Source organism: Malus sylvestris, chromosome 12 (assembly GCF_916048215.2).
Source record: "Malus sylvestris chromosome 12, drMalSylv7.2, whole genome shotgun sequence".
NCBI classification, from domain to species: Eukaryota; Viridiplantae; Streptophyta; class Magnoliopsida; order Rosales; family Rosaceae; genus Malus; species Malus sylvestris.
In genome coordinates, this window is record NC_062271.1 from 14,812,093 (window position 1) to 14,824,203 (window position 12,111).

A 12,111-nucleotide genomic window follows, 5' to 3' on the forward strand; every position below is an offset into this window, starting at 1 on the left:
AAAAAGTACTACAATTTTGCCAACTGATTGCCATGTTGGCAAAAATTTGTTATATATAGACAAAGAAGTTAGGATGCGATCACGTCGATCACATCAAGCTATCAGATTTTCACTTTTATCCCTGAAATACCAAGCAAAGGTGGTAATGCAGGAAATCGAATAACAAAAAACCCAAATCAGTCTACACATTTCACCCGATATTATCTTCATATCATGCAATTAGCAGTTATAAGATACTTTACCTTATTGTGTTTTGCACGGTAAATGAATAGATTGTAGAAGCAAAAATGGGAGAGCCCCAAGTATAAATACCCTCGACCACCTTGAACAATCCTTATCAAGAATGTCTGAGTTCTCACTTCACATGAATATGGCCCCTCTCATGGAGCAATATTCTAGACGCGGCATGATCTGCAACATTGGGAAGCCGAAAAAGAATGGGTCGCATGTGAAGTGGAGGCTTGCCGGAGGTGGTGAAAAAAAGCCACCCCGGGATGTCCCTCCCGGTCACTTGGCTGTAGTAGTAGGGGAAGCTAGAAGAAGGTTCATTGTAAGAGCGGGTTTTCTGAACCACCCAGTTCTACGCCAACTGCTAGATCGAGCATATGAAGAGTATGGTCATGATAGCCCTGGCCCTTTAGCTATACCATGTGACGAGTTTCTGTTTGAAGATTTAGTTCACTCTCTTGGAGGTAGAACAATCAGCAATCAGTTCTCCTGCCCCTTCATGGCTTTCTGAGAAGTTTATCACACTAGACAGGTTATTACAGCAGTGGTGGAAGCGGCAGCAACAGTTATCTGCGATCGCTATTATTTCTATCTCCATAGAAATACCATTATACCAAGCAAGTAGTAGATAGAAAGGTGCTAAATTAAAGAACTGCATTAAGCATTTTGAGAGACTTGTTGAAAAAAATATATGCATTATGCGGGCCGTTTTCATTTAGTAGCAGGTGAAGATGCAATCTCTTGTGTATAGGGAATAAAAAGTATGAGTTTTAGCAATTATCCTTGCATATATTGTAAAACCATTTTGTGAATGACAATGAATTATGCGAGAATAAATGAGGGAATGATTGACTTAGTAATCAAGTTAATGAAGTTTCTAGGATTCCGGTGCCTTAAGAAAATAAACATATTGAAGTCCTAATTAAATGCGATCAATTATGGACCTTTATTAAGTAAATACAAGGAATAAGAGTCATGATGGAACTTTAAGAGATCGTTTGGATGTGCTTTCAAAATGGCTGAAAGCGCTTTTGGTGAAAATATTTTTGGAACCAATCCTTAGTAAAAATACAAGTAAATTCTACAAAAACATTTAAAGTGCTTCCTGGAAGAAGCACATAACTGGTGCTTCTTGCAGAAAACACTTTAAGTGCTTTTGGAATTAAAAAACATTTTCTCTAAAAGCACTTTCAGTCATTTTAAAAGTACATCCAAACGAGCCCTTAATTGATTAGATATGATTTGGGTTGATATCCTTTCCGATAATAGGAAGGAATTGGTTGAAACCCTAGCTATATAACCTAAGAATAGTCCTTGCTTCCATACCAGCTGAAACTCATGAAAACTACAAGCCTATTTCAATAGTAGAGTTCATTAAGAGATACTGGAAGTAGAGAAGACTACTTCTACTATGTTGCAAGGATCAATGGCTTCATCTTCATAACCATGTGTTCCGTATTTTACAGATAAATTTAATATAATTAGTCAATCTATATTTTATATTGATTTGATTTATTCGTGATCCTAATATCTTGTTGTTGTGATTTCAGAATATGTCTTACATGTGGTATCAGAGCCACACAACAAGCTTAGGGTTCGGATTAAAGGTAATTGTTTGATTACAGAATATTGTTTTTCTATCCTATGAAATCAGTTAACATGCTTCCGCGATTCTAAATTATGTATCAATTAAATTTTTGTAAGTTTATTATGTTTATATTTTACGGAAAAATAAAAGTATATATTTATATATATAATCAAAGTCACTATTGTTCTAGTACTTCACCGTTAAAAGAAAACTTCTTTTCGAATTGCAATATGACATGGTTTCTTTTCGAATTGCATGATATTTTGTAAACTAAGAGCAGGTTTTGATGGCATTTGACCAAACCTAATGTTGGAGGATATTTGGATTTATTATATAATCCTCTTATTATCGATTTAGTTGCGATAATTCTATTTCATTATTATTAAAAAAAAAAAGGTGAGATATGGCGTTGAAACAATACGGGGTCTTCTCTCTTCCGTGTGAAGTCTTTAGAAATCAACCTTTATTTTCTTATTTATTTCTCCATCTCAAAATTGATTGAGTTGAGAATTTACACTTCCGCTTATTGCGTTGCAAAATCTAGCCTTTAAATTTTTTTTTTTAATTTTTGGTTAGTTTACTTATATTTTGGACTGTTCTCTATTACGATTCTGCCAAATTATTAAATTAATCCTTGCAAATGTGAGTTTTCTGGACGAATATTGTATTGGATTTCATGCTTTCATTATTTAAATTTTGGATTTAGCATTGTTAATTAATATGTTCTAAAAGGCATTCCCAATTTGTTTGTTTTTTGATAAACCAATAATGGTGAAACTATTTGGCAACTTACATATATATAAACAAATTATTGTATTATGAAGGATTGCTTGCTGTACATAATTTTGATGTGTGGTTAATTACATTATTATGAATTGCTTTTAGTCGGTTCGTATTGGGGTTTTCAATTTTTTAATAAATTGATTCAATTGTGGTGTGAATTATTTCTTGCCTAAACTTTTGTCAAAATTAATGTGACATCCCACATCGCTCAAAGGAGTGATCCTTAAATGTATATTCCCATCCCTATCTAGCACGAGGCCTTTTGGGAGTTCACTGGCTTTGGGTTCTGTTGGAACTCCGAAGTTAAGCGAGAAGGTGGCCAGAGCACTTTCATGAAGGGTGACCCACTGGGAAGTTACTCGTGAGTTCCTAGAAACAAAACCGTGAGGGCGTGATCGGGGCCCAAAGCAGACAATATTGTGCTGCGGTGGTGGAACGGGCCTGAGATGTGGTGGACCTCAGGCCGAGATGTGACAAAATGGTATCAGAGCCAATACCTGGCTGGAAGTGTGCCGACGAAGACGTTGGGCCCCTAAGGGGGGTGGATTGTGACATCCCACATCGCCCAGGGGAGTGATCCTTAAATGTATATTCCCATCCCCACCTAGCATGAGGCCTTTTAGGAGCTCACTAGCTTCGGGTTCCGTCGGAACTCCGAAGTTAAGCGAGAAGGTGGCCAGAGCGCTCCCATGATGGGTGACCCACTGGGAAGTTGCCCGTGAGTTCCCAGAAACAAAACCGTGAGGGCGTGATCAGGGCCCAAAGCGGACAATATCGTGCTACGGTGGTAGAACGGGCCCGGGATGTGGTGGACCTCGGGCTGCGAGAAAGAGGCCAAAACACTCTCAGGATGGGTGACCCACTGGGAAGTTGCTCGTGAGTTCCCAAAAACAAAACTGTGAAGGAATGGTAAGCCCAAAGGGGAAAATATTGTGCTACGGTGGTAGAGCGGGCCTGGGATGTGGTGGACCCTGGGCCGGGATGTGACAAATAATCATGCTAAATTATAGTCTTTTCAAACTATAATATTATAGGGGTATGACTCCATTAAAGTCTCATTAAAAGGAAACCCATTCATGGCAATGACCTGGGCTTGATAGACTTCCATAACTCCAAATATTATGAAATTCGGTCGTGACGTAATATTAAATGGATTGTAGACGCTGATATTTTTTCACCTTTTTTTTTTTACAAGAAATGGATTTATGGTAAATTTTTAAGTGTGATACTGTGTTACTGGAATTCTGCAGACTTTTGCAGAATAATCCGTTTGTGATATTATTTTGATATTATTTTGATATATCAATGTAACTCATAAATTCATGAAATTTTAGTATGATATACATTGCGATGTTTGTTTTAAATATGAAAATTTTCACGAGCATTGGTTTGAATGAATTATTGGTGAGTTTTTAATCTCGAGACTGTACTACAGAATTTATGTGGTTTCTGTAACACATTCCATTTAGATTTTATTTTTAGCCCACTTGTAAAATCGAACAAATTATGGAATTTTGAGTGACAGTAAATTTATATGTCTACTTAATTTCTAGAAATTTTCATGCACATTGGAGGAAGATTGAACTTTTGGTGAATTGTTTAGTCTCCAATATGTATTGCAGAATTTTTGCCGTTTTTGCAGCACATCTCATTTCTAATTTTCTTTTAGTATACTTGTAAAATCTAAAAAATTATGAAATTTTGCGAATTAACAGATTTTTATGTTTACGTTATGTCTGAAAATGTTCATGCATATTGGATAAACAATGAATATTTGGTGAATTTGTAATCTTAGGTCTGTACTGAACATTTTCTGTAGTTTCTAAAGCACCTCTCTTTTCGAATTCATTTTTGGCTAGCTTAAAATTTTTAAAAATCATGAAATTTTGCGAAATAGTAGCCATATATGTCTAGTGCATACCTAAAAAAATTTCATGACAATTGAAAGAGAATTGACTTTTTAGTGATTTTGCAAACTAAAGTAGTACTGCTGAATTTTGGTACTTCAAAACTATTTTTGTTATGTGATATTGTTTCACTGATTTGTGCACATCTATTGGTACCAATTATTATACAAGTTTATGGTTCCAAAATGTCCTTATTTTATGCAAATTCTCAATACTAATGAATTTTATAGACAACATTGATTAAATTTTGATTTAAAGATGCATTGGTTTGTTTTGCTTAAACCAATGTTTTGTTTGGTCATCAATTCTGATTATGATGATAATTGTCTTTTGAGAGAAAATTGGAAAGTGGCATCAGTTTACTAATTGATTATTTTGGTCCCTATCAAATAACTGAATAGCCATGTTTTCTCTTTCGAGAACTCTATTGTTCAATGTCAACAACGACATACTTTTGTGTTTGATTGAATATTTTGAGAATCGTTGAATATCCAACAAAACGGTTATTTAATAATGTTCTAAAAGATTATTTTGAAAAATCAGAATTCTAATTTATATAGTGAATACTTTTGTCCCAATGGGAATTTCAAGAACTCACTCACCAATTATAAATTAGTATTATAGCAAATCATAAAGTAGTTCTAACATATTTTCATCTGGCCAAAGCTGTTGAAGCTATATGTATTTTGTGTATTTTATGTTTTGGCTAGCTATGCAGGTATTTTCTTTGCATGATTAGTTTTTGCCCAAAGATGTAACAATCATGCAATTTGGAGTTGGTTCGATCTTCCACAACTCAACTAATTCCATGATGAATCTTGCAGAATTGAGAATGAGTAGGTAAATTTGCCAATCTTTTGCCTTAATTTTCTATGAGTTCTAAATTGGATTAAAATTATTGTTGAAAAATTGATGTTGTTGAGATATCTATGTGTTTACTTTAATCGACTTTGTTTTAGAATTAAAACATAAATTTTGAGTTTGGATTCTCTTATTAGGTTTCATTTTAATTTATGACCTAATCTTTAACACATATGTGTCTTCTCTCATACACTAAAATAAATTTTGTAGCCATTGGTTTATCTAATCACTTGTCACTTTTATCGATTAATGATGTTGAGATATTGTTCCTTATATATGCCTAATTTTGATACATATAGATTGATTTATTATGTCCAAACCAACTATTTTGTGATTCAACAAATTTGTTTAAGAAATTTTAATGTTTTGGGCATATTAAAGGTTATTTATCAAATGAAATGAATCTCTAATTTATTTAAGAAATTTTCATGTTTTGAACATATTAAAGATTGTAAATTGGTTTTATTTAAATTATGATTAAATCTGAAATTTTGGTAGAGCTTGGGAAATACTGATGGAGTTTTGCATACCTTGCAACGTGTCCTATTTGATTACAATTTTGATAGATTTTTCTAACTCCAAACTTTGTAAAAATTTGCCATGTTATATTATATAATGGATTGTGTACACTATCTTTATTGATTCAACAAGCCTATATTTTGTGTTTGCCCAAGTGGGAGAAATAATGTATTATGGGCTTCACACTCATCAACTTTGCATGCTTTTATGGTCATAGTTTTGGTAGATAAAATGTACATTACCATACTTGTTTATATTTTATTTGTTATATATGCAACTAATTCTTGTAGGAAATCCAAGAAGGGTTAATTAGTATATTCTACTCAAAAGTGTTTTACTTATTAATTCTTGTATGTTGTTCAAGAAATTGGACTTGTGATTTATACGTTATTGATGAATAATTAATCTGCTCAAAAGTGTTTTCTTATTCAGTACAACTATAAATCAATGTATAGTGAAGGATGGAATTGACAAGATTGTATATACTTCATCTACTCAAAAGTGTTGAAGCTATATAAGTTTATCCTTATATTTTATGTTTTAGCTATGCAAACTTAATATAATTAGTTTCTGTCCAAAGATGATTCTGGAATTATATGCTTTTGATGCGATAAGAAAACATTTAGTTAAAGTTTTCTATTTCTGTCAAATGTTAGATGAACAAAACTGACCAAATGATTTTGTATAGTTTTTTAGTCACAAGAGTCACTTCCCTACAGATATCTAGAATAAAGATGCTGAGCTCACAAATTTTATGTTTTAGATCCCATGACTAATGTTTTGCTAATGGGAGTATTTGAAAGGTATCTGTTTCATTTTGTAGGCATTTACAAAGTTTTGTCTTACTTTCTTAATCAGTGGGAGTAATAATGATTTATCTATATATAATTTTGTCTTTGTTAATCAGTGGGAGTAAGAGATTACCTTTTGTGTTAAAAATTTGAAGTGTTAGTGGCTGATATTTTAAGAGTAAATTTTGTTTAAATTTTGTTCATAAGTTTTAATAAGAGGTCCTAATTTTGTAAATAGTATGTCGTATTTTACTTGTTCTCTTATTATATTCTAAATTGACATAAAAGTTGGATTTTGTTACCAACGTTGTTGAGTTCTTTTGTGAACTACTTTTTGACTATTGTGAGCTAATGTTTTGACTATTAGCTATTGATATCATGAGTTTGTTAGTAACATAGTGCTTTGAGTTAAGTATATATGTAATCATGGAGTGCAAGGAACTGTCCAATGTGTGCCTTGGCCTTTGTTTTCTTTGGTTCTGCACTTAGTCTCAAAGTGACAAGTTACTTGAAAGGTATGATTACATAATTTAGTGGACTCAAGTGATCGCCATATATATTTATCTCGTTGAGGTATTCTCATTGACATTCAAGTGGGAGAATGTAAAACCATTTTGTGAATGACAATGAATTATGCCGAGAATAAATGAGGGAATATTTGACTTGGCAATTAAGTTAATGAAATCTCTAGGACTCTCAGTGCCTTAAGGAAATAAACATATTGGAGTCCTAATTAAATGCGATCAATTATGGACCTTTATTAAGTAAATACAAGGAATAAGAGTCATGATGGGACTCTAATTGATTAGATATGATTTGGGTTGTTATCATTTCCGATAATAGGGAGGAATTGGTTGAAACCCTAGCTATGTAACTTAAGAATAGTCCCTGCTTCCATACCAACTGAAACTCACGAAAACTATGAGCCTATTTCGATAGTAGAGTTCATTGAGAGGTAGAAGTAGAAGACTACTTCTACTTTGTTGCAAGGATCAATGGCTTCATCTTCATAACCATGTGTTCCGTATTCTACAAATAATTTTAATATAATTAGTCAATCTCTATTTTATATTGATTTGATTTATTCATTATCCTAATGTCTTGTTATTGTGATTTCAGAATATGTCTTACATATATATCTTTCTCAAGTACATGATTAGACAACAAGGCACATTATCTGAATAACCAATAGATTACAAACATTTTCAACAAAATAGAGTATGATACACTTGTTTTGCTGCAATACGATGTGCTTCTAGAACTTTGGCATCACTAAACAACTTTCTAAGAGCTTCTTCAAGTTCTAATTGTGACACATACAACATATTAAAATTTCATAGCGCTATAGGAAGTGGTCACCCATCACAGATTTATTAAGCACAACCACTCCTTACAACCCTAGGAAGGTAGTGATCACCCATCTCAGACATACCAAGCATGATCACCACAACAATTGCATATGGTCCCATATTGCATCAAAGCAGAACCATATGCATAATCTAATCGTGTAGGCAGTGATCACCCATCGCTGATATACCAAGCGTGATCACCCCTAAACTATGTATGGTCCCCTATTGCAGATATACCAAGAAGGACAGTATTCTATAGTGTGAGGTAGTGATCACCCATCGTAGATATACCAAGCATGCTCACTCCTAGAATGCTTATGGTCCCTCATTGGGAACATACCAAGCAAAACCATATGCATAATCTAATCATGTAGTAGTGATCACCCATCGTTGACATACCAAGCATGATCACCCTGAAAATACGTATGGTCCCCCATCGAAAATATACCAAGAAGGATTGTATCATGTAATATTAGGTCGCTAATATACCAAGCATGATGACTTCTGGAATGAGTAAAATGGGCATTGGTGCTTTAGTTGCCAGTGCTAATAAGTCATAATATCTGCATTGAGCTTGTTTTGGGTGGGAAGGCGGCTTTTTTTGAGCTTATTTAATTGATTGTGTTGTGGGAGAATATAGAGAGAGAATATGGTGAATAGATTGGGGCTAGTGCTTCAGTTTGGTGAAAGGGTTGGAAATATAAAAAATTGAAATTTTTTACCGTTTGTTCTATTGTGAAGGGTCCGAATTCAATGATCTAGAGGAATGAAAGGATCTGGAGATGATCTAATTCCATATTGTTATAGAAAAATTAATGAAAAGAGATTCAAAACTTTAGATCTTAGTAAAAAACACTCAAACAACTTTATTTAATGGTTAGAACAAAAAAAGGGATATTTTATAATATCTCGCACGGGTTCACGAGTTGGTCATTGAAGAAGCCCAATCTCTCACTCTTCTTCACCCATGCCCACCCACCTCTCTCTCTTCTCTATCACCTCCCTCATCTTTCACTCGGCCTTACCCCTTTTCTTTCTCTATCTTCTCTCTCCTCTTTCACCTTGCTGACCCACCTCTCTCTATATTATCTTCCTCCTCTCTCTATATTCCCTTCCTCCTCCCTCCTCTTTCACTTAGGCCCTGATGTGGTAGACACTAACACACAAATTAAACCCTATATATTATGCAATCGTAGTACGAGTAAGTATGGATCGTTCTATTCCGGGGATTAGAAGGGATGCTAATAAACACAAATTAAACTTGTAAAATTGAAAACTAAGTTAAACTAACATCAAAACAATGACTGGGGGGATTTTGGACGAATTTAATTAAAACAAAAGTAAAGGGCAGCAAGTAAATTAAGTTGTGAATAAAATATGGATGAAAGGATCGCTAAAGGATTCTTCTCCACATATGAAACATATGCGTACAAATCGATTTCCAGTTATTCTTTCTATAAACCATGAATGACAATAGCATCAAATCCCTGCATGCAAACTAAGTATGCATCCTTAATAAACATACATGAATAAGTTCTTTATAAAGCAGATAAGTAAATCGCATTCATGTCTTACGAAACAATAATTGGATGTAATCATTTTATATAAAACATATGATCATGGCTTCGAATTCACCTTTAGCGAAAAAGAAACTTAGTTACACATGTTCATCATAACTGAAAAACAATCTAAAATAAACATTGAAACTTAAAACAAGATAGAAAGGACTCTAAAAATTCCAACAACTTCAATGGATGAATGGTAGGCATGGCCCCCCCTTAAAACGTGCAGGAATTTCTTATATATAGGGAGGGGAATGGCTGAATCCAAGGAGGAAAGGGTTTTGGCATTTTGAAATATTTTAGGACTCTAAGAATCAGGTAGAAAGTGTTGGAATGTGATTAGGATTCCTCCTTGCAGCTGGAGATAAGATTAGATAATGTTGGATAAGATGGGATAAGATAAGATAAGATAAGATAAGATAAGATAAGATAAGATAAGATAATGTTCCTCTCCAACTAGAATTCCTCTTTCTTGTGTAATTCCTTACCTTCCAAGCCTCAACTTTATTTTCTCCAAATTTTAGCACATGTCTAACACCATTTAAACATCAAAAACATCTAGCCCATATGCTATCCAATCCAAGTCTAAAACTGCTCCAAATTGCTCAATTTGGCTATTTATTGTCATCTTTACCAAGTGGACCTACAATAATATGAAAATAACTTAAATTACCAAAATAAATAGAAATTAACTAAGTAAATGCAAAGAAATAAAATAACAAAGTCGCATAAATATGCTTCTATCAACCCCAACCACCTTTTTGTTTCTTTCTCACACTTCTCTCTCTTCTCTCTTCTCTTTCACCCTTCACCACCTACATCTCTCTCTTTTTTAATTTATATATATATTGCTTAATACTTTCATAGTTTGAAGATGTACTCACTTTCCACCCCTCTCTTTTAAAATATATATATACACAAACTAAACCCTTAGTACTACATTTATTTCTTCATTACCGATTGTTTCTAAAATAATTAATATTTTAGGAATAACAGCTATCTCTCAATTAATATTTTTAAAATAGTGACTATTCTTCAATTAAATTTTAAATACTGATTATTTTTACATAGATATTTTGAAATATGTTTCTCAATTAATGGTGACACACCCCATCCCCATAATTAACAAGCTACGAGGTGGTAATGTGTTTAGCGAAGCAACCTCATCAAATGATGACGTCACATCACTAACTCAACGACGAAAGCCATAGTAAGGAAAAAATGATACAAATGAATTTGAACGAAATGTTCTTTATTAAATTAGAAATTCAACTACCCTGCTAATCCTAAACAACCTCCCCACTTGGGAACACAGCCAAGGGCTACAATCCCATTATTTATCACATCAATCTAAAGGTACTAGTAGTTAATACAACAGTTAACACAAATTAAGTATAGTGCTTAGTATAATTGAAAGTGTGATCATGCATTATTACAACTAGATAAAATAGCATAAAAGGAACCACCGTACTTTGCAAGTAAAAAGCCTCACTGCCATGTCCACTCGCTAGCTTCAAAAGTCTTCTTGTGCTCTATCACACCCCGGCCCGTGAATAAAAACATTCATGAGTTTAGGGTGTGAGCCATATCTTAGAAATTCTATAACCAAGACATGTTGAGAAAAATGAAAGTAAAATTTTATTTATTTGTAACTAATACACAATGCATCATACAATATTGAGTAATATTTTTTACACAATACAAGGTATAACAAATTTTACGTAATAAACCCTCGAGTTTACTACGTACATTTATTGACTATGTAGCGGAATAAAAATTTGCAATGATCACTGGTTCAGGGATTAGTTCTCAAAATGATAAAAGCATATACCAAACAATAATTAAAATGTAGTAGTTCTTGAAAATTACATAAAATATATGCAAGTGAGATGCATGAATATACTCATCCCTTCTAATCCCGCTAATGCATACCTAAGGCACCCAAGCCTGCACGTCCCATAACATGCTTACACCACTTGGCATTGAATGCCTTAGAACATGAGTTAACTCCCATTCATCCTTTAAGTCCAAATTTTAAGAATTAAATTCTTAATTTTCACTTTATTATATAGGCACTTTCCCCGACTTCCAACTGTATATTCAAGCCTTTCCCCCGACACCTGACATACACAAGATTTCATTATTTTATAATCATCTATTTGTATACTCAAGCCCTTCCCCCGACGCATGACATATTCAAGGTTCATTATTTTATATTTAAGGCATTCTTCAGCCCTTGAACATATACACAACTCAACACTTAAGCACTTGACATAGCTCTTTGTCTTGCTTTGCATGAATGCTTATGTATATGCAAAGTAACATGGATATCAATAATCACATGCTCTATAATAATCAAACAATTTGCAACACTAATCAAAAGGCTTAGTAAAATAATATTAGACTACCAATAATAAAGTATTGATAGCTAACAACAATATAAATGAGAAAATATGACTTTACCATTGGCTTCTTTTGTTGATTGTCCTTCGGGTAATAATTTCCGTTATGTTTCTATCTTGC

General features: G+C 33.5%; 1 protein-coding gene across 1 annotated transcript; it reads left to right on the forward strand.

Annotated features, from left to right (window-relative positions):
• Positions 1–317: 317 nt before the first annotated feature.
• Positions 318–1,065, forward strand: LOC126592695 (auxin-induced protein 15A-like). Its single transcript, XM_050258449.1, has one exon. The coding sequence runs from the start codon at positions 344–346 to the stop codon at positions 737–739; it is 396 nt and encodes a 131-aa protein (XP_050114406.1). The 5' UTR covers positions 318–343; the 3' UTR covers positions 740–1,065.
• Positions 1,066–12,111: the final 11,046 nt, after the last annotated feature.